General features: G+C 42.0%; 1 protein-coding gene across 2 annotated transcripts in view; it reads right to left on the reverse strand.

Annotated features, from left to right (window-relative positions):
* Window positions 1–854: 854 nt before the first annotated feature.
* Window positions 855–23,655, reverse strand: part of ulk2 (unc-51 like autophagy activating kinase 2) — a 42,591-nt gene continuing 19,790 nt past the window's right edge. Inside the window, exons 8-27 of one of the 2 annotated variants that reach the window (XM_068712239.1) lie at window positions 22,383–22,484; window positions 22,238–22,296; window positions 21,070–21,152; window positions 20,894–20,944; window positions 20,714–20,802; window positions 17,988–18,138; window positions 16,700–16,757; window positions 13,211–13,360; window positions 8,717–8,862; window positions 8,532–8,612; window positions 7,720–7,988; window positions 7,449–7,627; window positions 6,742–6,851; window positions 6,358–6,495; window positions 5,980–6,221; window positions 5,668–5,846; window positions 5,420–5,538; window positions 5,130–5,287; window positions 4,804–4,939; window positions 855–3,843 (exon numbers count right to left, since the gene is read on the reverse strand). In XM_068712239.1, the coding sequence (XP_068568340.1) occupies window positions 3,779–3,843; window positions 4,804–4,939; window positions 5,130–5,287; window positions 5,420–5,538; window positions 5,668–5,846; window positions 5,980–6,221; window positions 6,358–6,495; window positions 6,742–6,851; window positions 7,449–7,627; window positions 7,720–7,988; window positions 8,532–8,612; window positions 8,717–8,862; window positions 13,211–13,360; window positions 16,700–16,757; window positions 17,988–18,138; window positions 20,714–20,802; window positions 20,894–20,944; window positions 21,070–21,152; window positions 22,238–22,296; window positions 22,383–22,484 (2,565 nt within the window). In that variant the 3' untranslated portion in view covers window positions 855–3,778. Of the gene's footprint in view, window positions 3,844–4,803; window positions 4,940–5,129; window positions 5,288–5,419; window positions 5,539–5,667; window positions 5,847–5,979; window positions 6,222–6,357; window positions 6,496–6,741; window positions 6,852–7,448; window positions 7,628–7,719; window positions 7,989–8,531; window positions 8,613–8,716; window positions 8,863–13,210; window positions 13,361–16,699; window positions 16,758–17,987; window positions 18,157–20,713; window positions 20,803–20,893; window positions 20,945–21,069; window positions 21,153–22,237; window positions 22,297–22,382; window positions 22,485–23,655 lie in introns of both variants that reach the window. The other variant, XM_068712231.1, reaches the window with a different exon arrangement.

The following is a 23,655-nucleotide window of genomic DNA, read 5'->3' on the forward strand; positions in this document are numbered from 1 at the left end:
ATTAGTATGTGTACCACGGCACGAACGAATAAACTAATATTCATACCAAGTGAACATGTCGGTGGATTATGTCTGCAATCAAAAGGTGAACGCGGAGGTAATCAAGGCTGACAGAACAGCGCGTCAGACAGATCGATCTGGAAGAAAACAGCACCTCAGTAGCCCAAGTAATGAACCGGGCTCCTTTATATTTATATATATATATTTTTATATATATATATATATTTTTATATATATATATATATATATATATATATATATATATATATATATATATATATATATATATATATATTGCCATATATATGGTTGGTTCATCCACTTACCAACCAAGGCTTTAGTATATTTTTACGACGTTTGGAATAAAAAGGACATTTGGACTATATATATATATATATATATATATATAATATATATATATATAGTCCAAATGTCCTTTTTATTCCAAACGTCGTAAAAATATACTAAAGCCTTGGTTGGTAAGTGGATGAACCAACCATATATATGGCAATATATATATATATATATATATATATATATATATATATATATATATATATAGTCCAAATGTCCTTTTTATTCCAAACGTCGTAAAAATATACTAAAGCCTTGGTTGGTAAGTGGATGAACCAGGTTAAGAGTGTCAGATACAATCTAGTAAGGCAAACACACCCGCAACAAGGCAGGGATCATTTTATTGATCAACACAACATCGTTAGTACAATTTGATTTTAATTTTAATAATTTGTATAATCGTCACATAACGTTTTTCAGTTCAGATTGTTTCGTCTGACCGTTCAGTCTCTGAGAAATCGACACAAACCCAATCCCAAAGAATAAAACACAGCAAGACATTGTAATGTTTTCTCTTTTTAATAACAAAGACTGTATTTGTGTTCCATAAAGAACAAAGACAGACACCCCTTGGTGAGGGACACAAGTATTACATGGACATTTCTCTTTTAAAAGTTGGTGCATGGAGAGAGTTGCATTATCATGGTTGTGACTTCAAAATGCATTCAGATCAAGCTGGAGAAGCGTAAAACAACAGGGTACATACATTCAAGATTCTAGAGGTTCTACAGGGTAAAATGCTGACTCGGTACCCGTGCTTCATCCAAAACAGTCCATCTTCAGTTACAGTCCATGGATACAAAAATGGTACAGAGCAAAGGTTCAGGCGGGTTTCCATCAGCTTTATTTGTCCCTCTTCACTCCATGTGCAGTAAAAGGCTTTGTGTGGTTCAGAGTGCTCATGACAAGGACGAGGGAAACTGTAACCCAGATATGTCTCAGAAAAAGAACAGTACATCAGAGGAACAGGCCCAGGGACCACTGGATGCCTGTGAATGCATTTATAAACATTTGTACACAGAAAAGAATGTATTCACACCTGTACAAAGGAGTAGGCCTCTGTCTACTTTCAAGAAGGCACCTCCTTTCCCATCAATAACTGTATACTACTGGCCTTAATGCACACCTGGCAAGTGCACGTGTGTTTATAGACACTCACACATACAAACAGAACATACACCATTGGGAGCACAGCAGATGACTTGAGGGGAGGCAGAGAGACAGAGTGGATACTAGGCAGTACAGACTGTGACAAATGGAGTATCAAGAAATTTTGGGAGATTAGTTTGAAATCTAAAGAGATCACGCTCATTTCCAAAATTTCATAAGACCCACGAAACAAACGTGTCTTGATCTCAACAATGAACAGTCCTGGTAGAAAGAGTTCTCTGCAAAGTTTTGGAGCTGCCACAAGTTATGTTTTATTCTTTGGCACACCCCCGTTGTGCCAGAATAGGTTTCTTATCAAACCCTTGGCAGACATGAATAAAATGTATCAAATTCATCTATGTACATGTAAAGATTTGTGCTCTTTGACTGACAGGCAGGCCATCTGATGGTAACATGGACACCCCCAAAACTCAAGCTGTGACCTCTCTCACACACACACACACACACACACACACACACACACACACACACACACACACACACACACACACACACACACACACACACACACACACACACACACACACACCTCCCAAAAAGAGGGGAATGGAATCATCACATGCACCACATACAAATATATACAAGTTTGCAAACAAGTTTTGTTAAAAAAAATTAGCTACAGATACTGACAGAACATAAAAAATGTAGTATTTTAGTAAAATTAAACTTATTATTAAGGTAACTTGTCAAGTAATATGACCATTCAGTTTCACAATTCACTCCATCAGGGTTTAAGGTGGCTGCTGATTGGTTGTTCAGCAGTGCAGTGGTGACAGAAGGGCCTGCCACCACTTTTCTCCTCCATGTCCGGGCCTTCAGACCTTGTGACAAATGGGAGCAGAGTGAGCCACTGTCACTTGAATTTACCCGAACCCCTCCTCACTATGAGCAACATAATCATCAAGTCCCCATGGGTTTGTTACGTTCCTACAAAACTGGGCAACGATGGGAACAATGTGACAAGCGTCTCTTAGCTGTTTGCAAGTGCAAAATTATTATCAAGTTAATTAAAGCCAATCAAAGCTCCCCAGCGCTGTGTTTTATGCAATTTATCAAAATGTGTTTTCTATAAATTATGTTGGTTTCATGTTTGTGAGCAATTGCATCTGACATTGTGTCAATGGTAAATAACAAGGAAGCCTTAAAATGCCTGCACTCAAATTGTAGCCCATTTTTTTCATATGCCAACTGTTGTATCTGCAATTAAAGGGATATTTCTCCAATTTAAAATTACACTTCCATTAAGTTGGAGAACATGCATGATAAATTAAAATTAGATAATAGAAAGGTCAAATTTGCACAGGCCGATAGATATCCTTACTTTAAATCAGTGGCATGCCCCTTTAAATATATCAAACCAGCTAAAAAGAGAAAAGTGTTTTATCAATATCAAGTTGATCTTGACAGAAGAGGTCCCACAAAGTTGAGCTGTAGCCAATTACACTTCGCCCTGGTTGCTCTGCCTTATGGGAAATGTATGCATTCTGTAGACTCGCTCATCATGCATACAGAGCAGGTACGTTTTGAAGGTGGGAGCAGGAGTGATTAGAAAACCCTTCCTCTGCCTTTACATTTCTACAGATACACTTCTCTTCCTCTCAATCCACAATAAAGTGCTTGAGCTAACAACACAAGAAAAAAAAAAATGTTCCTTTGCTCACATGGCTGACTAGTTTCTGTAACAAGAGTTTGTTTTTTCTGATTGGCCGTAAGCCCTTTGCTAATTTCTTCCAATTCCTTCGACTCCAATACTTGAGGTTTTCAAGATAGGCAGGAGACTTAAACACCCAAGTTCTTCTGAACCAATAAATAAGAACAATGACAAATTAAACACAGTAAATAACCACTGATATCACATAATAAGCAGGATCATCGTCGTCTCATAGTCCTGTCCATCCTCTTTTTCTTCTGGTAAAAAACAAATGATATCTTGAAAGATGGATATTAGTTGTTGATCAGATGGTTTTCCACCAACATAGCGTCTGAAGAACACTGCACTTGAAAGTTTTATGTCCACATCTGGTTTTAGCCATTGTTATTTTTTCTAGATCCGTTGTCATCTTTGGTTGTAAATTTGTGCATCAGTCGCTTGTCACAGTTCAGTCCGTGATGCAGCCAGTATGACGATAAATACAGATTCAAATGAAAAGTGCTTGAACTGCTACAGGAAGGAACGGCGGCTTTGTGAAGATGGTCGTCGATAGTCTTAGGACTTGGTCCCTCTGTGTGTGTATGTGTGTTTGTGTGAGGGCAGCTACTCATAGAGTGTGACAGTGCAGTAGCAGAGGGCTGAGATCCTGCGGTCCACGCTGGCCTTGTCTGCAGGGAAAATACACAAAACAACAACATGCAAAGAGAAGTTGTTAAAACAAAGTAAACGCAAGAACAATTCAATTATTAGACAGACTATAGGTCTGCTAGTCCTGCAGATCCAGTAAACTCTCTTAGCTGCACATAGTTATTGCATATTGCTCTTTTCAGCCTGATAAATGCTGCCTGTTTACGAAGCAGTACGTGTTGATACGGTTTGATCATAAACCCCCACATTGCTGTAAACGGCTACCTGTTGTGCTCTTTTATTGCACACCTTCACACTGCATAGCTAAGGGACATGTTGTCAGGAATCAGTCAGTAGTGGTGTTAGAAGAGCCACAGCTGTCAATGCTGTGTCATCGCAGAGCTGTACCATAACATGAAGTGTATAAGTAATAAGTGTATTAAAAGTTAAAAGTAAAAAAGGTAAATAAACCTCTCAGTCAATTGGGAAGCAAAGAACAAGAAATATGGTGAATGTGCCAAATTCTCTGAAAACATTGGAACAACGGAAAATTTGCGTAACCGTGGCCAGTTAGTCAGGACGTGCATACCCGAATATGTGCGGACCCAACAGTATATAAGGCCCGTTGTTGGGGGTGGGGTGTTCAACATAACATGGCAACGTAAAAACTGGGCAAAGCAGATGTAACTGTGCCTCCCTGTCCCCTGTATGGGGTGATGGACAAAAAGCACCCAGATGTGTAACCCTTGACCTGAAATAACTCTTTAAGTTATTGGGAACAAAGGAGGGATTTGGTCTGAGTATAGCCCTGCTATGGTCACCATGAAGCAGAATTCAGTTGGTTGGAATCTGCATCCACATCACGAGATCACCAAATCCTACACACTGTCCCTTTAAGACCCAATCTGTTCATGCGAGTGGTTCCTATTGTGTAGGACTGGGCGCGCTTGTGTGTGTATGTGTGTGTGTGTGTCTCTCTCTCTCTCAGAGTTTGTACTCACACTTGACCACGTTCTCAATGTCAGTAGGGTCCTGTAGGATCTTGGACAGGCCGTCCAGTAGCATGGCGGCCTTGCTGTAGCGGTAGGCTATATCTTCTGTCTGCTTGAACATCTCATCCAGAGCTGCTGACTGAACCTGACGCACAAATACACAGACAGCATGACATTAGGCTGACTAGCATAGATTAGAGTGGCACTTTACTGAACATACCGCTTGAAAAAACCTGGTGGAAATTACAAGGACCATTATCAGACTACAGTCATCTTGTCTCTGTAACCGCTGAAGACTGTTAGTTATTTCTGTACTGTGTGTGTCTGATACTCACAATCTCCACGGCATGATTGTAGATGAGCTTCTCCGCTGTGACGCTGTTGATTTCGTCTACAAAGCGCTGCTTATCGGAGAAGAAGTGGTTGAGTTTGTCAGTCAGCCGGCGGCAGAGGGATATGCAGCTTTTGTAACGCTCATTCAAACTCTTCACCACTGAGAGAAGACAGAGAAAGGGAATAAATATCTCTTGCATAAACGTGTATTTGAAAGTTTCTCACTCACAGGTTCCAGTTTAACGCACTGGTCACAGGTTAAGTCAAGTAATGGGAAATGAAATGTCCTTACCCTGTTTGACAGCAGTGGAGGGATTGAGCTTGGCTGATTTAATCTGAGCCTTGGCCATGTGGAGAGAGGAAGCCAGGAGCTGAGCTGCCTTCATGTACAGCACCAGCTGCTCCACCTGCCTGTAGGGGGCAGCACAACCAGAGTATACAAAATACTGCAGCAACACCACTGAACAAAGGGCCTCCTCAAGACTACACCACATTAGGGAGATTATCGGAGGGTCAAACTAGATTTAAGCCATTCCTTACCCCCACTCTTTGCTGAGCTGGCTGATCTGGTCCACAACCACACTGTCCTGGGGGGGGTAGAGGGAGGCGGCCGACACGCCAAGCTCCGTCCCTCCAGCTCGCACTGCCGCCATCTCCAGAACGCAGTCAGTGAATGAAAGCATCATCCGTAGGTGCATCAGGGTATCTGTATGCTCGCGCTGGACCGGACAAAAATGAAACGTGAAACACAAAAACAAGATTTAAAAAAAGGGTATACCAGTGAGTCATGAAGTTGTCTGACAGATCCGTTTCCCTGTTAAATAATGAGAAACAGACACCACACTCCCTCACCTCCATGAGGGTCTCCTCAGGCAGCTCTGGCGCTTCAAATGTGATGAATCCATCCAAGCTGGGAGGGGAGGTTCCATAGGGAACATAGCGCAGGCTGCTGGGTGCCCCCTCAGTCCCAGGGACAGCCTGCCCGCCCCCAAAACCTCCTGGAGGAGAGGAGCCCAGGGCCATTCCCGGAGGAGAACCGACATAGACCCGACCGCTGGTGGAGCACAGGGAGCCGGCCGAACTGTTAGAGCCCACTGAGACAAGGACAGGGAGGAGAAGGTGGAGGATCATGAGATCAGGGCTACTAACAAATACCTCACCGCCGTCCTGCTTCCAACTGTTAATCGCTTATTTGCTTGCACAGTAGCTCAGCTAGGTAAGGGCCCTCACCTGAGATGGTGCGTGGCCGTGTGCCCAGGTGGCTGCAGGTAGGAGGAGTACAGCTGTTAGGCGGTGAACCCACAGTGAAAAGGACAGTACGAGGACTCGCTGACCCACCGTGAATCAGCCCGCTGGGACCTGCAGGGGCTTTGGGAAGAGCACATTTAATTGTTTTCATTCTCTGTCATACACTGGTGTCGTTTAAATGAGGCATCATAGTTATGAAAAAAGTACGCTGTATGAAATAACAGAATCATTCCTCAGACTTTATGTTTATACAGAATTTTGTATATTGAAGAATACAGACAACATGAGTAATTTCTTATGTTGACTAAGTGACTGAAATAGGGCAACCTGTGGTAAACACATTGTGTGTGCAGCAGTGTACCCTACCTGTGTCCATGGGTCGCTCTGTGTTCAAGCTGTCAGTGCTGCCCTGATAGGCCTGTCCCCCCAGAGTGATTCTGATTGGCTGCTCAGACAGACGACCTGTGCTCACAGACCTGCAGGGAAAAGCACAGATAACGTCAGAGCAATGTCAAACAGAGTGACGTCATATGGTAGAGGACAGACAGGGGTGAGTCAAAGTAACACAAAGCGGTGCGCCAAGCTAGAGCCCTTTCCTCTACATGCATGTAAATATACACGATATGAGTGACACATCAAGGATCTAAAATGAATCAAAACAATGTTTCTATGCCAGGAAAGTACAGACCCAGAAATGTGTTTTGTGTGCGTATAAATGCATCTGAGACTAAATTGAGCCAGTGTGAAACTGTCTCCCGACATTTAATCCAGCAAAATACATCGCAAGTAAGTCAATTAAATTACATTTCCACTCTTGTAGTCAGTTAATAGGTGTACTACTGATCAATTGTACAATAGCTACATCATACAAAAACTGATTATATAAAAAAAAAAAAATAATGTCCATTATATTGGCGATAAACCACAATGGCCAGACTTGATCAGACAGGTCAATGGACATTCATTTATCAGTGTAACATTGATTACGGTGGAAGCTGAGGTGGGTGCAAAAGAGAAGTAGGGAACGAGCAAAGTGAACAGACAGAAGACACATTTGTTTCAAGGAGGCCTACCTGCCAAAGGTCCTACTGGCCTCAGGGGCAGCTGGGCGTCCAGTGAGGTACGGGCTGCAGTGGTGGGCACAGATATCCCGGGCATCTGCCAGCGTCTTGGTGGGCACGGGGCTGTCCGCCAGTGCCATCAAGTTACAGGATGCCTGCGTTTTGGGGATCTTGAATGGTGCCGAAATGGTCTGAATGGAAGAAAAATTAAACAGGGAAACTATAAAAACTGACATTTTAGTTAATTTGGATCATCTGCACACTTAATAACATCTGCACTCACCTTAGTCGGGGAGCCAATGATCGTAGGCAGCGGCGACTTCTGCAGCCAGTCGGATGTGCGGGGGGAGGTGCCCAGGAGCTTGGTGGGGGAGGAGCCGAGGCTGGCTGGTCGACCGAGCTGAGGGGAATGACTGCAGGAGGAGGAGGCGGAAGGCTGCACAGGTTCCGATAACTGCTTGTGGAGTTTCTGCCTGGTCTGGTAGAACTCTGTCAGGGTGGGAGCGCTCTGGAGGCGAGGCCCAAGGAGCTGAGAAGAGGGGACGGGGGAACCTAGAGAAGGCAGAGGGCCCGTATTGGAGTTAATTTCAAGTTAAAAGGCTGTATACTATATAGTACTATAATTAGAATGTAATTTATAGTGTTGATTCAGATAACACATAACTTCATGTCTCAATCGTCTCACAGCTGAAGGCTGTCTTCAGCTCTAGCTTTATTCTGCATTGGATTAAAAAAATGCTGCAGAAAGTAGGGCTGTACCAAAGAGTTTGAAGCTTCATTTATAATGTTGACATTGGAATTCTAAAATCAACATTCGAATGCTGCACTGCTTTTTTTTTCCAGAGCGTTGAAAAAAGATAGCTTAGATGGAATCACTTCCAAAATTCGCAACATGTTTTTATCATACAAAATATTCATCCATATGGTACAATTTCCAATTTATGCTTCATGTTTCAGTGTTAACTAATTAACATGTGCTATTTCAACAACCCACGTTTCCTACAGGACCATAAATTGGATCTAAGTGAACAAGTTGGCACAGTCTGGGTTGACCTGGGGACCAGGCTTTGTAGAGGACAGCTGAAGTGAACTGACCTCCTGAGGAGCTGCGGCTGCGAGGCTCGTGGCTCTGCAGGTGACAGCAGCAGTGACCCAGCTGCTCAGGGATGGTGCCCACTGCAAACAAAAACACAGTTATTCGCATTGCGAGTCAAACTCACGTCTGGAACGTGTTATTAAAAAGCTGGTGTGCTGGGAGACACGTCTGGACATGTCTTTACCAAGAGGTGAGGGGGAGTAGGGCCGAGAGCTGCCGGTGGAGAGACGCCTGCCTACTGTCTGAGGGACGTCCGCAGAGCTGGGGGACGCTGAACCCACCTTGGGAAACCCCATGGGACTAGTGTTGGAACGCCTCACAGTGCCAGACCTAGAGAACACAACCACGCATCACAAAAAACATAAGTAAAAGTAATTGCACAGACTATCCCAAGTTCAAGTAAAATTCATTCAGCTTTCAGAGCCATGAGGAAAATGCTCTGTCTCAATCAACACTGAACCAATCCAAAGAGTGATGTAATTAAGCAATAAGGTACGAGAGGCAGTACTGTATCGTCAATAATGTACAGTTCAAAGGTGTTGTTACATTATTACATTATTGTAGATACAGTACTGCCTCCAGTACCTTATTGCTTTTATAATACGGTTGCCTGCGACATTATTAATAGTAAGTAAATAGTAAGCTCCCTTTCAGCACAAAATAGTTGTAGCCACCAAACGTTGTGTATCGCATTTCAGTAGCTTAGAGAAAATAGTCCCGTATGTGTGTCTGTTGCTATGCAACATACAAACAGCATTGGGAACATCATGTTTGTTAGCCTAGCTAGATCTCGCACCATCTCATTCATTCATTCCCCTTCGTCTCTGATGATATTGCTTCCGACCACTCTTGCTCTCTTTGCTGGAGGCTTGGTGTTGGAAGTGGCTTCTCCAGCAAGGATATTACTCCAACGCTGTCTTTCATTGAGATTTGGTGCCCAGTAGCTTTGAAGGGAGCTTTTCGGATTTATGTCCACTCACTGACATGACACGAAACATGTTTGGTAACTAATGGTCGCGCAAAATCTACCCGTTATTTTGAGTGCGCACTGATATGGAACGCTCTGGTAAATGTAAACAGGTTGTACAGTACTTTATGGCTCAATAAAGTACACCTCGTGACTCACTCTCAACCAATCAGAATGCTTGATTTCATCTACCCGTATTATAAAATACATTGATACAATACCTTGGCTTCCTCTAGGATTCAGGTATTCAAATACTGTCTCTCTAGTGACCTCTTTCCTCTCCCTTTGGCTCATGTCAGCCAATTCTCCCAGACCTCAACACGGATGTGAGTATAAAGGTGGTTAACCTCTCCTCACAGGAGGCCGCGGACCTCTCGCTCTATCGTTGTTGTTTGAGCAACGAAGTCACGCCAAGAAAAAGTCAGCTGGATCCGGCTTACAACGAAAAAGTATTTAATAATTCACAAATGCTAAAAGACAGTTACAAACTGAATTACACTATCGACAGTAAGGATTCGCGAAACCGAGTTCAAACACTCTCCCCCCCAACCGGCAGACAAACGCCAGTTTACAGTAAAAGAAGATCGCCAAGAACTGAATAACGTCTCTCCGAACAATGTTTTTATACCCGAAAGTCAGTAGTTTACTTTCAAAAGTCCATTATCAGCTTTGTGATTGGCTGAAATCCGATTGTCTCCTCCTGTCCTCTGACAATGCTCTCCATTGGTCTAAGTGATCCGGATAATGTCTGAATAGTGTCCGATGGTCCGACCTGTCTTTATCTAGAGCGAACCCCCCTCGTTCCATAGGGCTGTCTTCATCAACACATCTCCTTCCCCCACTGCTCACACCTCACATTCCTGAAGTCGGCTCACCCAACTCATCTCATTACCATACAGTTGTTTCCGGATCTGAAAAGCCTGTCTCAAAGGTCTCTCTCTTTCCCTCAAGACATTCAGTAACTGTATTTTATAGTTTGATACATATAATGATTATACTTTTATGATTTAACACTTCTTCAAATAAACATGTTATAACATTATATCCACCACTAGGCGTGCTTATTAAACACACTAACATTGCTTTTTAACTTTAAATTCTTCACAGAGTCACACACAAAGCATGTGCTGGAGTTTGTGGGGACCTCATGTAATTACTGAGATACACAATATACATAATCTGAGGTCTGTGAATCGCAAATGAAATGATACAACATGATACAACTGCACAAGGTATGGTTTTTAATGAAATGCCCTGTGGAGTTTTCTTGACATCAAACAAAGTTATGTTTACATTCAGCGTTTCTCACCACAACACATTGTGTGTATCCCATATACGCTATATCAGAAGTGGACGCAGTCAACGTGACGTCTGACCCATTGTTGTTGTTTTTTTAGGCTACCGTTTCGAAGATTCAAATTTGACGTTCTGTTCCTCCTCTGTGAAGTCTATTACAGTTTTAATTTGTGCATTACCGTAGAAAAATGTTGCACCTGAAAGAATTAACTGTTAAAATGACACTGTTTGATTTGCTTTACAATTTAAAGGAATCCCAGCCATCACCTAAACGTGTCCAGTAAACTGTGCTGGATTTACAGGTGCACGAAGGCCAACTCTTGCTTTAGGTGCTAGCTCATATTAAGATATCATATTAGGAGCTCAACACAAATTACTCTACTTCCTTCTATCTTAGTATCTAGTTGCAGGGTGTTATTTGTAAAATAAAGCAAAATGAAGATCCATACAGTATAAGAAGGAATTCGACTTGCCAAATTCTTGCTCCCTAAAGTGAGCATAAAATAATACTAACAAATTAAGAAGGGCCTCTGATAGGTCAAAAGGACAGAGTGTCAGAGTTCTTATACTCCCTGAACAGACGAGACAGGACGGCTGGAGAGTAGGACAGCTGGAGAAAGACGCATAGCTAGCGGGGAGTGGATCCTCCACCATCTAACTTACAGGGCAAATGAACAACCTGCTACTCCAAAAACATTATGTAAATCCTTTTTTTGAGAGCTACAATCATCATTTAGCCACTTGTTAGCAACTGTATGTTTTAATTAAGATACATAAAATTCAAAATTTACAAGAGGGGTATTAACTGACATATTTCATATTGTGTTTTCTTAAAATCTCTCACGCTTGAGCCACATACCTTATTTCAGGCACCTAACCACAACCCCAATGACTTCGAGACGAGGGAGCTGGAAGGGCTAAAATGCTGACTCACTTCCAGGTTTTAGGACTTATTCCTGCAGCACTCTATAGGAACAACAGAACTAATCTCCCTGTGGAGCACGGTGCCACCCTTCTTTCTTCCTCTACCCTCCTATCTGCTTTGTCTTCACATAAAACCACCAACAAACCCTCCTAGCAACAGGCTGAGAAGCTATAAGCTCAAGCAGGCACATGCTGTATCTGATGTAATTTCAGTGAAACATTATGGCTGATGTAATAACAGCCTGCGTTTTCATTACATAGCCATAAAGTTCACTCCCAATGGTGAGTAGAACATTAGTCACAAGTTGATGTCAACAAGTGAGTGCCCATTCCAAGTGCTTCATTACTAATCACAGGGTTCTTACAGTCATGAAAAATAATAGCAATTTTCAGGCCTGGAGAAGTTTTAGAAAAGTCATGGGAATTTGCATCACACATACCTGGATGATAAGAGTAAATGTGGTTCAGTTGAGATCTACTGAGAAAAATCTGTATTGGTTCAACTACAGTGTAATAAGAGTAATAGTGTAATAAGCAGAGACGTGGCCCTCCCAAATGGATTATTAATCGATTTCTCCGGAAGTTTTGGAACAATATCCGTAAAATGTTTGGACTGTGTCAGTACAAACAAGGGTACATGTTTGGGGAAATGCTGCGCTGTTAATCACAGGATTTCCTCAAATAGGAAAGAAAAGTATATGTAGAGCATGGCACACGAAGGGTTTAGCCACTTTCTGATCTATTTGGGGAGGGAGTGTACTTCTCCTATCAAGGTCTAAAAGATTGATATAGCTTAATGGATAAGGGGGACTTTTGGAAATACCTGTAAGTACAGTCAATGGGTTATGATACAAGACAGGATGACAGCGTACCGCAAAGATTAATAAAACTTAATGTACAATCATCCTCTGTATTTCATAACATGACAGCAAATGCTCTTCATGGTGAGAGTCTGAGGAGGATATGGCACAGGGACCTGGATACTGATCTTACACAAGAGGTCTGGGAGAATGTTGTCCATAGCATGGGTTGGCCACTAAGGGATAGTAATAGCAAATTTATGCATTGTAAAATTATTAATAGATATTATTGGACTCCAGTCAGACTAAAAAAGCTTCGTCTTATCCAAAGCTGTATGAATTCTTTTCTACACCTCATGTAGAACTATCTACTGATTTCTCCATTCTGGACCCGAGTGAATGACAGAAAAACAGAAATAAAAGGTCGGACAGATCAGTTACGTCACTTGTTGCACTGTTCTCTGTGTTGGGTGACCTCAGACTCCGACTTGTATTCATTCTTTCATGTACACACAAATGTTTCAGAGAATATAGAATCATGAAGACTTGCCTAAAAGGCACGGAAAAGTCTTGGAAATGTATCAGTAAAAATGTGTATAAACCCTGTAAAAACTAACAAGGACAATCCAGGACCATGCCCCCCGTCCCCCGTCCCCCCGTCCCTCTCAGACCCAGCAGAGACAGCTCTTACCTGGGGGAGCTGTACAGCATGGTTGTCGGGCTGCTGGAGAGGTTCTGCTTGATGCGCTGGTAGTTGCGGATCTGGGTGGGAACGGGTATGGGGGTGGTCTCAGCCCGTGGGGACACCATGGGGGTCTGTCCCGGGGTGGGTTGCGGCTGCCTGGGGAAGAACGGAGAGAAGAGGGCGGTTAGCCGGTCTGCTCGAGGCTGCTGCTGGTTCCATATCTGCAGGACATCTTCAGCGGTGTCAAAACCCATAACAATATAAATCTCCTCAAGGCTACTGCTTGTGTAATAAGTAGAACTTCAAGCAGGACAACTCTAAAATGTAGGGGCTTTGTTTCTACAGCCTCATGTCCTCTGTTTACTTCAGTGTGGAGGCAGGTTAAGGAACTTAAGTTTAGCCTGGCAAATCATGAGTTGTTAAAAAAAAAAAGGGGGGGGGGGGGGGGGGGGGGCTTCCATGTAAACACAAAAGCAGCACCAATCAGCTCACAGATCGCTCTGCTGAGGGCAGGGCTAGAGACGGGGCCGGGAAATGGCACATGCAAGGCAGGTCTGCTGCCTTCAGCAGACACAGGAGGGGAAGTGCACAGCTCATTTGCATTCTTTTGTTATTCCAGAGGAGACAAAATGTTCTCAAACAGAGTCATGACCGAGTCACCCACAGAGGGCCTTGCTTACATATAGAATGTAAAACAAGGGAGAAGTGGTGGAAATAGCCGTTAGAGGGTGTCAACAGTTGGAAACCAGTATTATGTAATGATGCGAGGCCTGGGAGGGCCTAGAGGGGGAGGACACGTGAGGCAAAGACTAGCCCAGACAAAGAACCAGAGAGAAGTTGCTTTGTTAGATTCTGGGATGTAAACCTGGCCACGTTCTGTCCTTCTCCACACACTTAACACCGATCAAGAAGACATCTGATCCAGTAACCTGTGATGGAGGCTTTCTATTTTTCACCAGGTTGCTAAAAGCTGTATTGATCCCAGCCAAGGTTTAACATGGAGAAGAATGTGCGCTGTTGTTTCCTTGTTAAAAAGAAAGACAATTTGTAGGTCAGTGAACAGCTGATTTTTAAAAGAGGCAAGAGTGGAAAGAGGAGAGAGACTGGATCTGAATTTCAGTTGCCTCTCCACTATATTCAGATTAAACAATCCCGGCCTCTTTTGAATAATCTGTCACTTCTGTCCTTTCCTTCCTCTAATCCCTTGCTTTATTTACAATGATCATCTCTCTCCAGACATTCTGCTCTTCTCTCCATCTTCCCAAGCCCACACACTGGTGGTCTTCCTCTTTGGCTCAGAGATAAAGCGGGTTGTCTGCCAATCGGAAGATCGGCGGTGCGATCCGGTCAGATCCTCCAGTCTTTGGCCTAAGGTTGTGCCATTGGTGCATGAATGTGTGTGAATGTGAATCAGTTTGGGGTCCTGATGGCCAGGTGACACCTTGCATGGTAGGCTCTGCCATCAGTGTATGAATGGGTGTGAATGATGATGCTATACACGTGCAAGTCCATTTAGCATTTAGCATTTCTTCCTCAACTCCAATCAATCTAGGACACACAGGGCACAGAGGATAAACATGGCTGTGATCTAGGAGCTCTTTGAGAACGTGGCTGCTGTAACTGAACTGGAAGGATCAACTCCTGTAGTGAAGAAAGAAATTGGTTCTTCCCGTGTCAATGGTTAACTAATTGATGTAAGCAGTAAAGAGTTATTGCTATGGAGGAAGACTTTGAAAGCACATAATCTACTAATGGTTAGAGGAGGATTAGATGGAACAACAACAAAGACAAAACGTATTAAATGCATTTCAAAAGGGAACAGAGAGGGAAGACAACAGTCCTGCTTGAGGCTTTTCACTGGTGATTAACAAAGGGAGGGGAACAAAGAGTGATAGACAATAGCAGGAGTCTTAGGGGGAAAACAAAAATGTATTTAACACTTAAATTTCAATATAAAAGACCTTTGTAATCTGGTGGCATGACAAAAAAACTACATTAAAATGTTAAATACTTGCCTGCATAATGTATATGTTCAGGGCTTTTACTGTGAAATGTAAGAATAGAGTGAGTAGAAGTTCTGGCTTTGTCTAGGCTGAACGAAGAAACCTCCACGTTGTTGTTTTATAAACAAACGGCATCATTTAATAAGAAAGTTAAGAACCCAAACTTCCCTGAAACAGAGAGGTCAGCACATGCTGTCATGTTGAGAGCAGAATGTGGTTGCAGTACATGTGAGCATGTTTTGATCTTTCAACACACCGCTGAGGCTCACTTAAACTCACGTTTTTGTTATTGTGAGCAAAATTTGGTGAGTGCGAGTCTATTCTTATCGCACAGCCCTGAGTGGGTCAGTGCTTTATTTAGCACAGCACCACCTTGTTGTTTGGCTCAGCATCTGATTCATAACTTACTCATCGTGCAGATTAGGAGGCGGGTAGAAGAATTCACTTGGGACAAAAGGACACAGAGTGTGTGTGCAATATCTAGAAGTGTGTCAAGCTGAGAGGAGGGTGTTTTGCTGGTGGCCAGAGAGAGAGAGAGCATTAGTAAAATGAAGAAACAGAGGAGGCCTCGCTGACATAAAAACACACACACACACACACACACACACACACACACACACACACACACACACACACACACACACACACACACACACACACACACACACACACACACACACACACAAGGCTGTGTGTGAAATGGAATCTGACTCACAGCAGCATGTCACGCGTCCATTGGACAGCAAGTCTATTCTTTACTCTGACTCTTGTCAACATCTAGTTCATCCTCCATGAACTGTGTCTGATTAGTTATTGACCCAGCGGCACATTTAAACAATAACACACTATCTGCAGTATTCTCAGAGGCTTTACAGACCCCTTTAATGACGTTTGCAATTGTAGAAAATACCAGTTCATGACCCAAATGAATAATCAAAGCAAGCAACTTCAGGTTTTTTTTTTTGTTAATCACACACACAGCAAGATGACGATAAAACACATAATCTCATAAAACCTCAACGTTCTTATACTTGTTTCAGTTTAGAGATGTTGGTAGGCAGGTTTTGTTACCTTTGGACAGAGCCAGACTAGCAGTTTCCCCGTTTCCAGTCCTATGCTAAGCTAAGCTGACCAACTAACTCTCGGCAAGAAAGCAATTAAATGCATTTCACAAGATCAACCAATCCATCAGTCAATCATTCACTTCATGTGTCCTAATGCACCCATCCAGCACGCATTAAACTCAGAGCACATGAATACAACACTACGACCAAAAAACTATATATTTGTCTACTACACTTTTAATACTATTTGAATTCATCGCGTATGCCTCCCATTGACTGAAGGTTCCTGTAAAGTTTTCATTTCTCTTCCTAGAACTTTTAGCATGGATTCACTATGAGCCGTGCTGTTTGTCAAGTACATTATGAGAGATGATGTTTGTATCTCTGAACAATGTCCAGAGCTTTCTGGTTCGTAGCATCGTACTCACCCTCCACACATGAGGAACTCACTGGACGGCCGGCGACCTGCTCCCATTGGCTGATCGTCTGAGGAGGGAGAGAGAGGGAAAGAAGAGAATAATGAAGGTGCAACAGGCTTGACTGATGTATAAACCAACAGTAATTAATACTGAATTAATAACTGAATGCCACTCAAAATGCCTGCTGAGGTGTTTATTCATTGTTTCAATGGGAGGACTAGCAGGTGGATGTGTGTGTGTGTGTGTGTGTGTGTGTGTGTGTGTGTGTGTGTGTGTGTGTGTGTGTGTGTGTGTGTGTGTGTGTAGAACATGATGGACATTTTACCAGTCAAGTGTGCGTATCAACTGCTTGTCTACTGATGTCTACAGTTACAGCATTAAATGGTTAGCAGCTGTCTAATTTACTGGCTGTGGATTTGGAGACATGTGCTATGTGAGTTTGTGTGAGCAACATGACAACCAATCAAAATACAGAAACAAAACTATTTTTAACCAATCATATGGAAATATTTTAAGATGACATCCTACTTGGCAATATAGGGACAAAAGGGTTGGTTGAGTTTGCTAAACACACCACATGAAAAGTTGTGTTACATTCCTGCTAATGTACACATCTTTGCATTAAAATAAGACTGGTCTTTATTCACAGAGACTCTCCTAGAGGCAAAGTAAAAGTGTACCTAAACCTTTTAAACCAAGATTAGACCAACAAAGCACTGTGTCATTTCACTTTCCCGTCTAAACAGACAAAATAAGACTTAAAATAAGATTCTTCTTCAATGAATTGCATGTATTTTTGTTTTGCCCGTCTGCTCTCTGTTAAAAACAGCAAATTTGTGATTTTGGGCTATACAAAATAAATTTAATTGAATTAAATTACTCTTCTACTCAGAACTGCAGCTGCAACATTCAGGAACGTTTTTCACATGCTGCTGCTTAACGGTGCCCAAGCAGCAGCATGTAAGCCCCCAAAAGTGAAGCCAAAACAGAGCGGAGCACGTGTTTTAAGCGTCAATATGGCAGTTGATCATGTTCATTTAATTATGGGACGCAAACGTTCTGATCACAATTAACATTAGATTAATTGTGAAGCCCTAATGCATCAAAATCAACTGTTATGAAAAAAATATCCTGATTAAATTCACTGCCTAGCCCTAAAGGAAATATTTCTGCATTTTCTACAAAACAAATTAAGGAAGCCCAAGAGTTGATCTCCCTCTCAAATAATCCGGTGAGTTACACCTGAGTGAATTTAAGGGAAATACAGTAGAGTACAGTGTGTGTGTGTTGAACTTACAGCTGTCGGTAGAGAGGTGAGGCACCAGGACAAAGTCATCAGTGTCACAGGACGAGTTCTTGCTGCTGGTGCTTCCTGCAGACTCTTTGGACAGCTGCAGGAAGTTGGGCGGACCGAGCGGAGGGGACGACAGACCATCTTCTGCTAGTGTCTGCATGTCCGGGAGAGACTGGGAGTTCATAGACAGACACACGGACTTCATCAATTTCTACATCTAAGCCATCCACCTGTCTCTTAGACCCCACCCAGACACGACTGCTTAAAAAAGTTCTACCTTTAGTTAGCACCACTTTACTAGATACTGTATGTTCAATCTGTCTTTACTAACAGGCCAAGTACCACCGTCCTTTAAAGTAGCTGTAATTAAGCCCACTCTTGATCCAGAGGTTGGGGCTAACTATAGACCTCTCTGACCTTCCCTTCCTCTAAGATCCTTGAGAAAGCAGTCACAAATCAGTTGTGTCACTTTCTCCATAACAAAAGTTTATTTGAGGATTTTCAGTCAGGATTTAGAGAGCATCATAGCACAGAGACGACTCTGGTAAAAATTACGAATGATCTTCTGATTGCATCTGACAAAGGACTTGTCTCTGTACTTGTCTTGTAAGATTGACCATCACATCCTGTTACAGAGACTGGAACCTTTAATTGCCATTGAAGGAACGGCATGAAACTGGATGAAGTCTTGTTTATCAGATCGATCCCAGTCGGTGTGCATGGAGGATTCATCGTTTACACACAAACGTTTGTCACGGAGTTCGGCAAGGTTCTGTGCTTGGACCAATTCTATTCACCTTATATATGCTTCCATTAGGTAATATTATCAGAGCACGCCTTCAAACCTTTATTGCCATGCAGCTGATATCCAAGTATATCTATCGATCAAGCCAGACAAAACCAACCAGCTTGCCTTAAGAACATAAAAATGGGGATGACCTGCAACTTCCTGATAAACTGAGACAAAGCTGAAGTTATTATACATGGCCCTGAATACTTATACTAATAATTATATAAGGATATAGTTACTCTAGATCAGTGGTTCTCAACTGGTCTGGCTGCGGGACCCACCATCACCCCTTAATGACAAGTCGCGACCCAAATTTTCAACTTCTCAAATGTATTTAATGATAAGATGGAGCAGTTTGAACCAGAGCTGAAAATGTCCTCTGCAGTCGTAGTAGTAGGGAGCTCTCTTGTTCCTGTCAGTCCCCGTCCCACACATGTTTCACATAAACGAGTAAAACTGCTTTGTTTGTTATGTCTGTAGATTCGTCCATTTGTAATGCAAAATGACCACTTGCCTTATATTGAGCTGTGGTCTGTTGTTTGATGTCATCCGATATGTCGTCAATTCACTTACTTATAGTGTCATTTGACAGAGGTATAGTTTTCAGTTTATCCGCTACGGATTGATCCAATAAACGCCACTTCAGTTTTGACGGCTTCATGGTTTCTTGTGCCAGAACCTCGCTGCACAAAACACACTGAGGTTTTTGTCCTCTTTTGTCCTCAATGTAAAAAAATCTATATCTCATGTAGTCGGTGTCCTACTTGCATTTCGCTCAATTAGCATATGAAAACAAACTTTGTGGGTGTTCTTCTATACTGTGAAATGGGTGTATATTAGCATTACAAGGCATTAACGCCAAATACTGTTAAGAAGTGTGAATAACTCCTTAACAGTAATAAGCTGCATAAAAAATCCCTTCAAAATAAAAGCACAAGATTTTTAGATTTTTTTTTTTCCAGGCAAAGGTCCATGACCCACTGAAAACTGAGAATCACTGCTCTAGATAGCACACTAAAGGATCTCGCTGTTATTTTTGATCAGAATATATATATATATATATATATATATATATATATATATATATATATATATAAGGACTGCCTTTTGTCACCTATGTAAAAGCAGGCACATCCATGTTTCTGTCTGTATGTATCTAGTCTTTTAGACTAGATTACTGCAATTTCTTATTATCAGCCTGTTTTGACAAGTCTCTTAAATCTCTCCAGTTGATCCAGAATGCTGCAGCACGTGTACTAACAAAAACTAAGAAAAATATATTATATTACTCCTGTATTAGCTTCTCTGCACTGGCTCCCTGTAAAATCAAGAATAGAATTTCTCTTCACCTACAAAGCCCTAATTGGTCAGACACCATCATATCTTAAGGAGCTAGTACCCTATTACCCCACTAGAGCCTTCAGCTACAAAGCACCTCTCCTATGGAACCAGCTTCCACTTTCAGTCCGGGGGTGCAGACACTCTCACTAAACTTAAGAGTAGGCTTAAGACTTTCCTCTTTGATAAAGCCTATAGTTAGGGCTGGCTCAGGTGTGCTATAGGCCCAAACTGAAGGGGGACTACACGGAGCTCCTCTTGTCCTCCCCACCATCTGTATGCATTCACGTCCAATTAATGCATGCTACTAACTGTGCGTCTTCCCTATGTGCTTTCTCGCCTCGCAGTGTTCCTTGGATCTTGGGTATACCTGGACTGTGGCTGTGCCTGCTGCCCTGATCCTGCCTGACACCCACTGCTATTTTATGTATTTACTATATGTACAATTTCTGTCACATGGATTGACTAGGTTATAATTGTATTAAGTTGTTCTCCATGAGGTTCCTTATCTGATGCAAGGGTACAAGCACAATCTTATTATTTTCACAATGTAAGTGTAATCCCCTTTGAGTGAGGATTTCTAAAGTAATGTCAAACTCACAGGAGGGGAGTTGTAGCGGATGCATGGTGAGCTGCCGCAGGAACTGTCCGTCACTACATTGGAAGCGCTGGGGACCGGCACTGGACATGCTGAGGGAAAGAAATACAGACGATTTATCATGTTTTCAAGTTGTACGATGTGGACGTGTAGAACAATAAGGACTGTGAGCTCTGTGCTTACATTTTTTAATGGTGGATGACGGCTCCAGGAACGGATGGCTAAAGAAAGCATCTGCAGAGTGATGGGGCAGAACAGATCAGAGAGCACAGACAGATTTCAGTTTATGTAAGAAACAAACCTGAATAACACATTTATCATTCCATGTTTAAATAAATTACTATTATGTTTTCACTCACCAAAGTCCATCCTGTCTTTCTGATTCCTCTGCAGCAGCCCGAGCAGAAGGTGGCCAAGTTGCTGGGATGTCTCCCTCGGGATGCTGGTTAATCAGAGCATGAGAATATTAATTCTTTGTTTCTTGTGGGGAGAAAAAAACAACAATCTTACAAGTTCATTGCATGTCACACTACGTGAGATGGATCAAATTAAGTCTTGGTAGCCACCCCGCAACCGCATTCCGCAAAGACCCGCCCTACTCTGTCTCTGATAGTAGTAGCTAGCACTCATGGCCTTCCTCGCAGATTTTCTTAAGTTTATTGCTGAGCAAGATTGGTGGAAGGTTGGTAGGGTTAATGATTTCAACTCAGATGTGGATGGTTTCATAAGTATGGCAACCCTCTCTTCTCAAATATAATTACTATGTCCTGATCATGGGAGAAAAATGTGTTTTGAAAATGTTGCTAATGCACATTCCCTATATGGATGGAATAAAACTACATATCTGTTGGAGATTTAAATGTTGATGTGGTGTCATGTTTAACTTAATGTTAATATGGTACACTGATTAACAAGTGTAAAAATGGCTTGAGAATGTCAACAGTTGCTAACTAGGAATGAACACAAGTACAGCTGAAGCTGATGGGATTAGTTTTACAGGTATTCGGTCATAAACCAAAGTAAAGGACAAATAAAAAGTTTGACCTAATGAGGGTATTGGGTGAAAGGCTTAGTCATCAAAGGGATTACAGTTCATCCTGAGTGGAACATGATTGTGTGTGCCAAATTACAGTACAATTCCTCCAAAAGTGTTGCAATATTTCACTAAATAACAAAACTGTCCACCTGCTGGTGGGGCTGGAGGAAAAGTCAGGGGATCACCAACGTCAGTAGGATTCGTCGTCTGGGAGCCAGGAATGCTTGTAAAATATTTCATGGCAATCCATGCTATCATTGTTGAGATACAGGACTTCAGTCAGGACCAAAGTGGCGGCTCGAATGACCGACATTGGCATCCACAGAGCCGTGCTCATACCATTGATAAAAAACACAACAGGCTACCTGGACTGGTCTCAAAGACTGGACCACAAACTCTTCTCAAAACTGTCACCTTTCATCTGGGACAGCCCAAATCACACACTGTAAAAAGGAGCCTCAAAGCAAGAGAGAAGAGGTTTTGTGCCTTACATCGGTTGTAGATTCTTGTTCTTTTCATAGAACATCCTCAGGTCTTGGGGACTATTGGCCTGAAAATATTTATATGGAAATTAGATGTACAAACACACATATCTGCAAATACATTTGTAATTTATTGGTTGTGCACAGTATTAACCTGGAACGGTGGCTTGCCAACCAGACACTGGTAAAGGACCGTCCCTATGCTCCACAGGTCGGCCTTGGCATCATAGTTCTGGGACATGATGACCTCTGGGGCCTGAGGGAGGAAAGGCCAGGTTAAGATCCAGAGCAGGGAGTTATGCAACACACTGCTAATGAAGCTGCCAGGTCATCCAAATATGAAGCAAGTAATACAGACAGTCTGTCTGTTCTTTGCATATCTCAAGAACCGCTCATCTGATCTACTCCACACTTAGCGGTTGTATTGCTGGGGTGCTTTTTAGAATGTGCATCGATTTTTTCTTTTTCCGATAATAACAAAATTTGAGTAAACAAGCACACAGCAGTGGGAGCAGAGCTTCAAGCTATGCGGACTTGCAGCAAAAACTTCCAAACAGGCATTATTTGGATAAACTGACCACATATTGAGATCTCAACGATTACTTTCTTGCAGGAAAACATATTCAAACTTTCAGTAAAAAAGTGACATATTCACAGCCGTTATTAACAGTACTCAAAACTCTATTTCTGAAGAAAAACTATTAACTATTAGTAAAACTATTTTTACGGCACAGCAAAAGTCCTGCACACAAATATGTACTTTAAGTGAAGCGTGTCAGTATCTGTACAATGGACTCTACTTAACGTCCGTTCAAGTTAGAGCTTTCAATTCAGAATTCTGATTAGTTAAATGAATAAGAATTCATTATATTTCAATTATTATATATTTTATGAGTAAAATCTGAACCTTTAATGTAACCAGTCTCTGTCATGTAAATGTACTTCAATGTTATCCTCAGTATACAACAGCAAGTAGTATACAGCTAAGTTGCATATTCTAAACAAGTTATTTCGGGCTACAATGACTAAGACTATGAACATAATTCAGTCATTTTTATATCCAAATATCCTAATAAATCTATACAGCTGTTAGGGGTCCCTGGTGTTTATTCCTCGAGAACCAATTCTTTTCCCAGGAGGAGATTTAGTGATGTGGGGGTTTCAGGTAAAAGCAGTCTTGCTTGACTTTTATCATTCTCCAACTGTGAATGTTAGTATCTGCAGTGGTAGAAGAAGTAGGCCTACTCAAGACTTTCTTTCTGATATTAACTATTAATAGTAAAACTATTAATACACACGGTACAAAAAACCTGCTTACTTCAAGTGAAGAGTGAAAGAGATCTGCACAATGTACTTAATGTCTGTTTAAGTTGGAGCTTTCAATTCCAATATAATGCTGGAAAGGTTTATGAATAATAATGCATCAT

Source organism: Cebidichthys violaceus, unplaced genomic scaffold (assembly GCF_023349555.1).
Source record: "Cebidichthys violaceus isolate CVI_PGR_0920_01 unplaced genomic scaffold, fCebVio1.0.p SCAF_1, whole genome shotgun sequence".
Lineage (NCBI taxonomy): Eukaryota > Metazoa > Chordata > Actinopteri > Perciformes > Stichaeidae > Cebidichthys > Cebidichthys violaceus.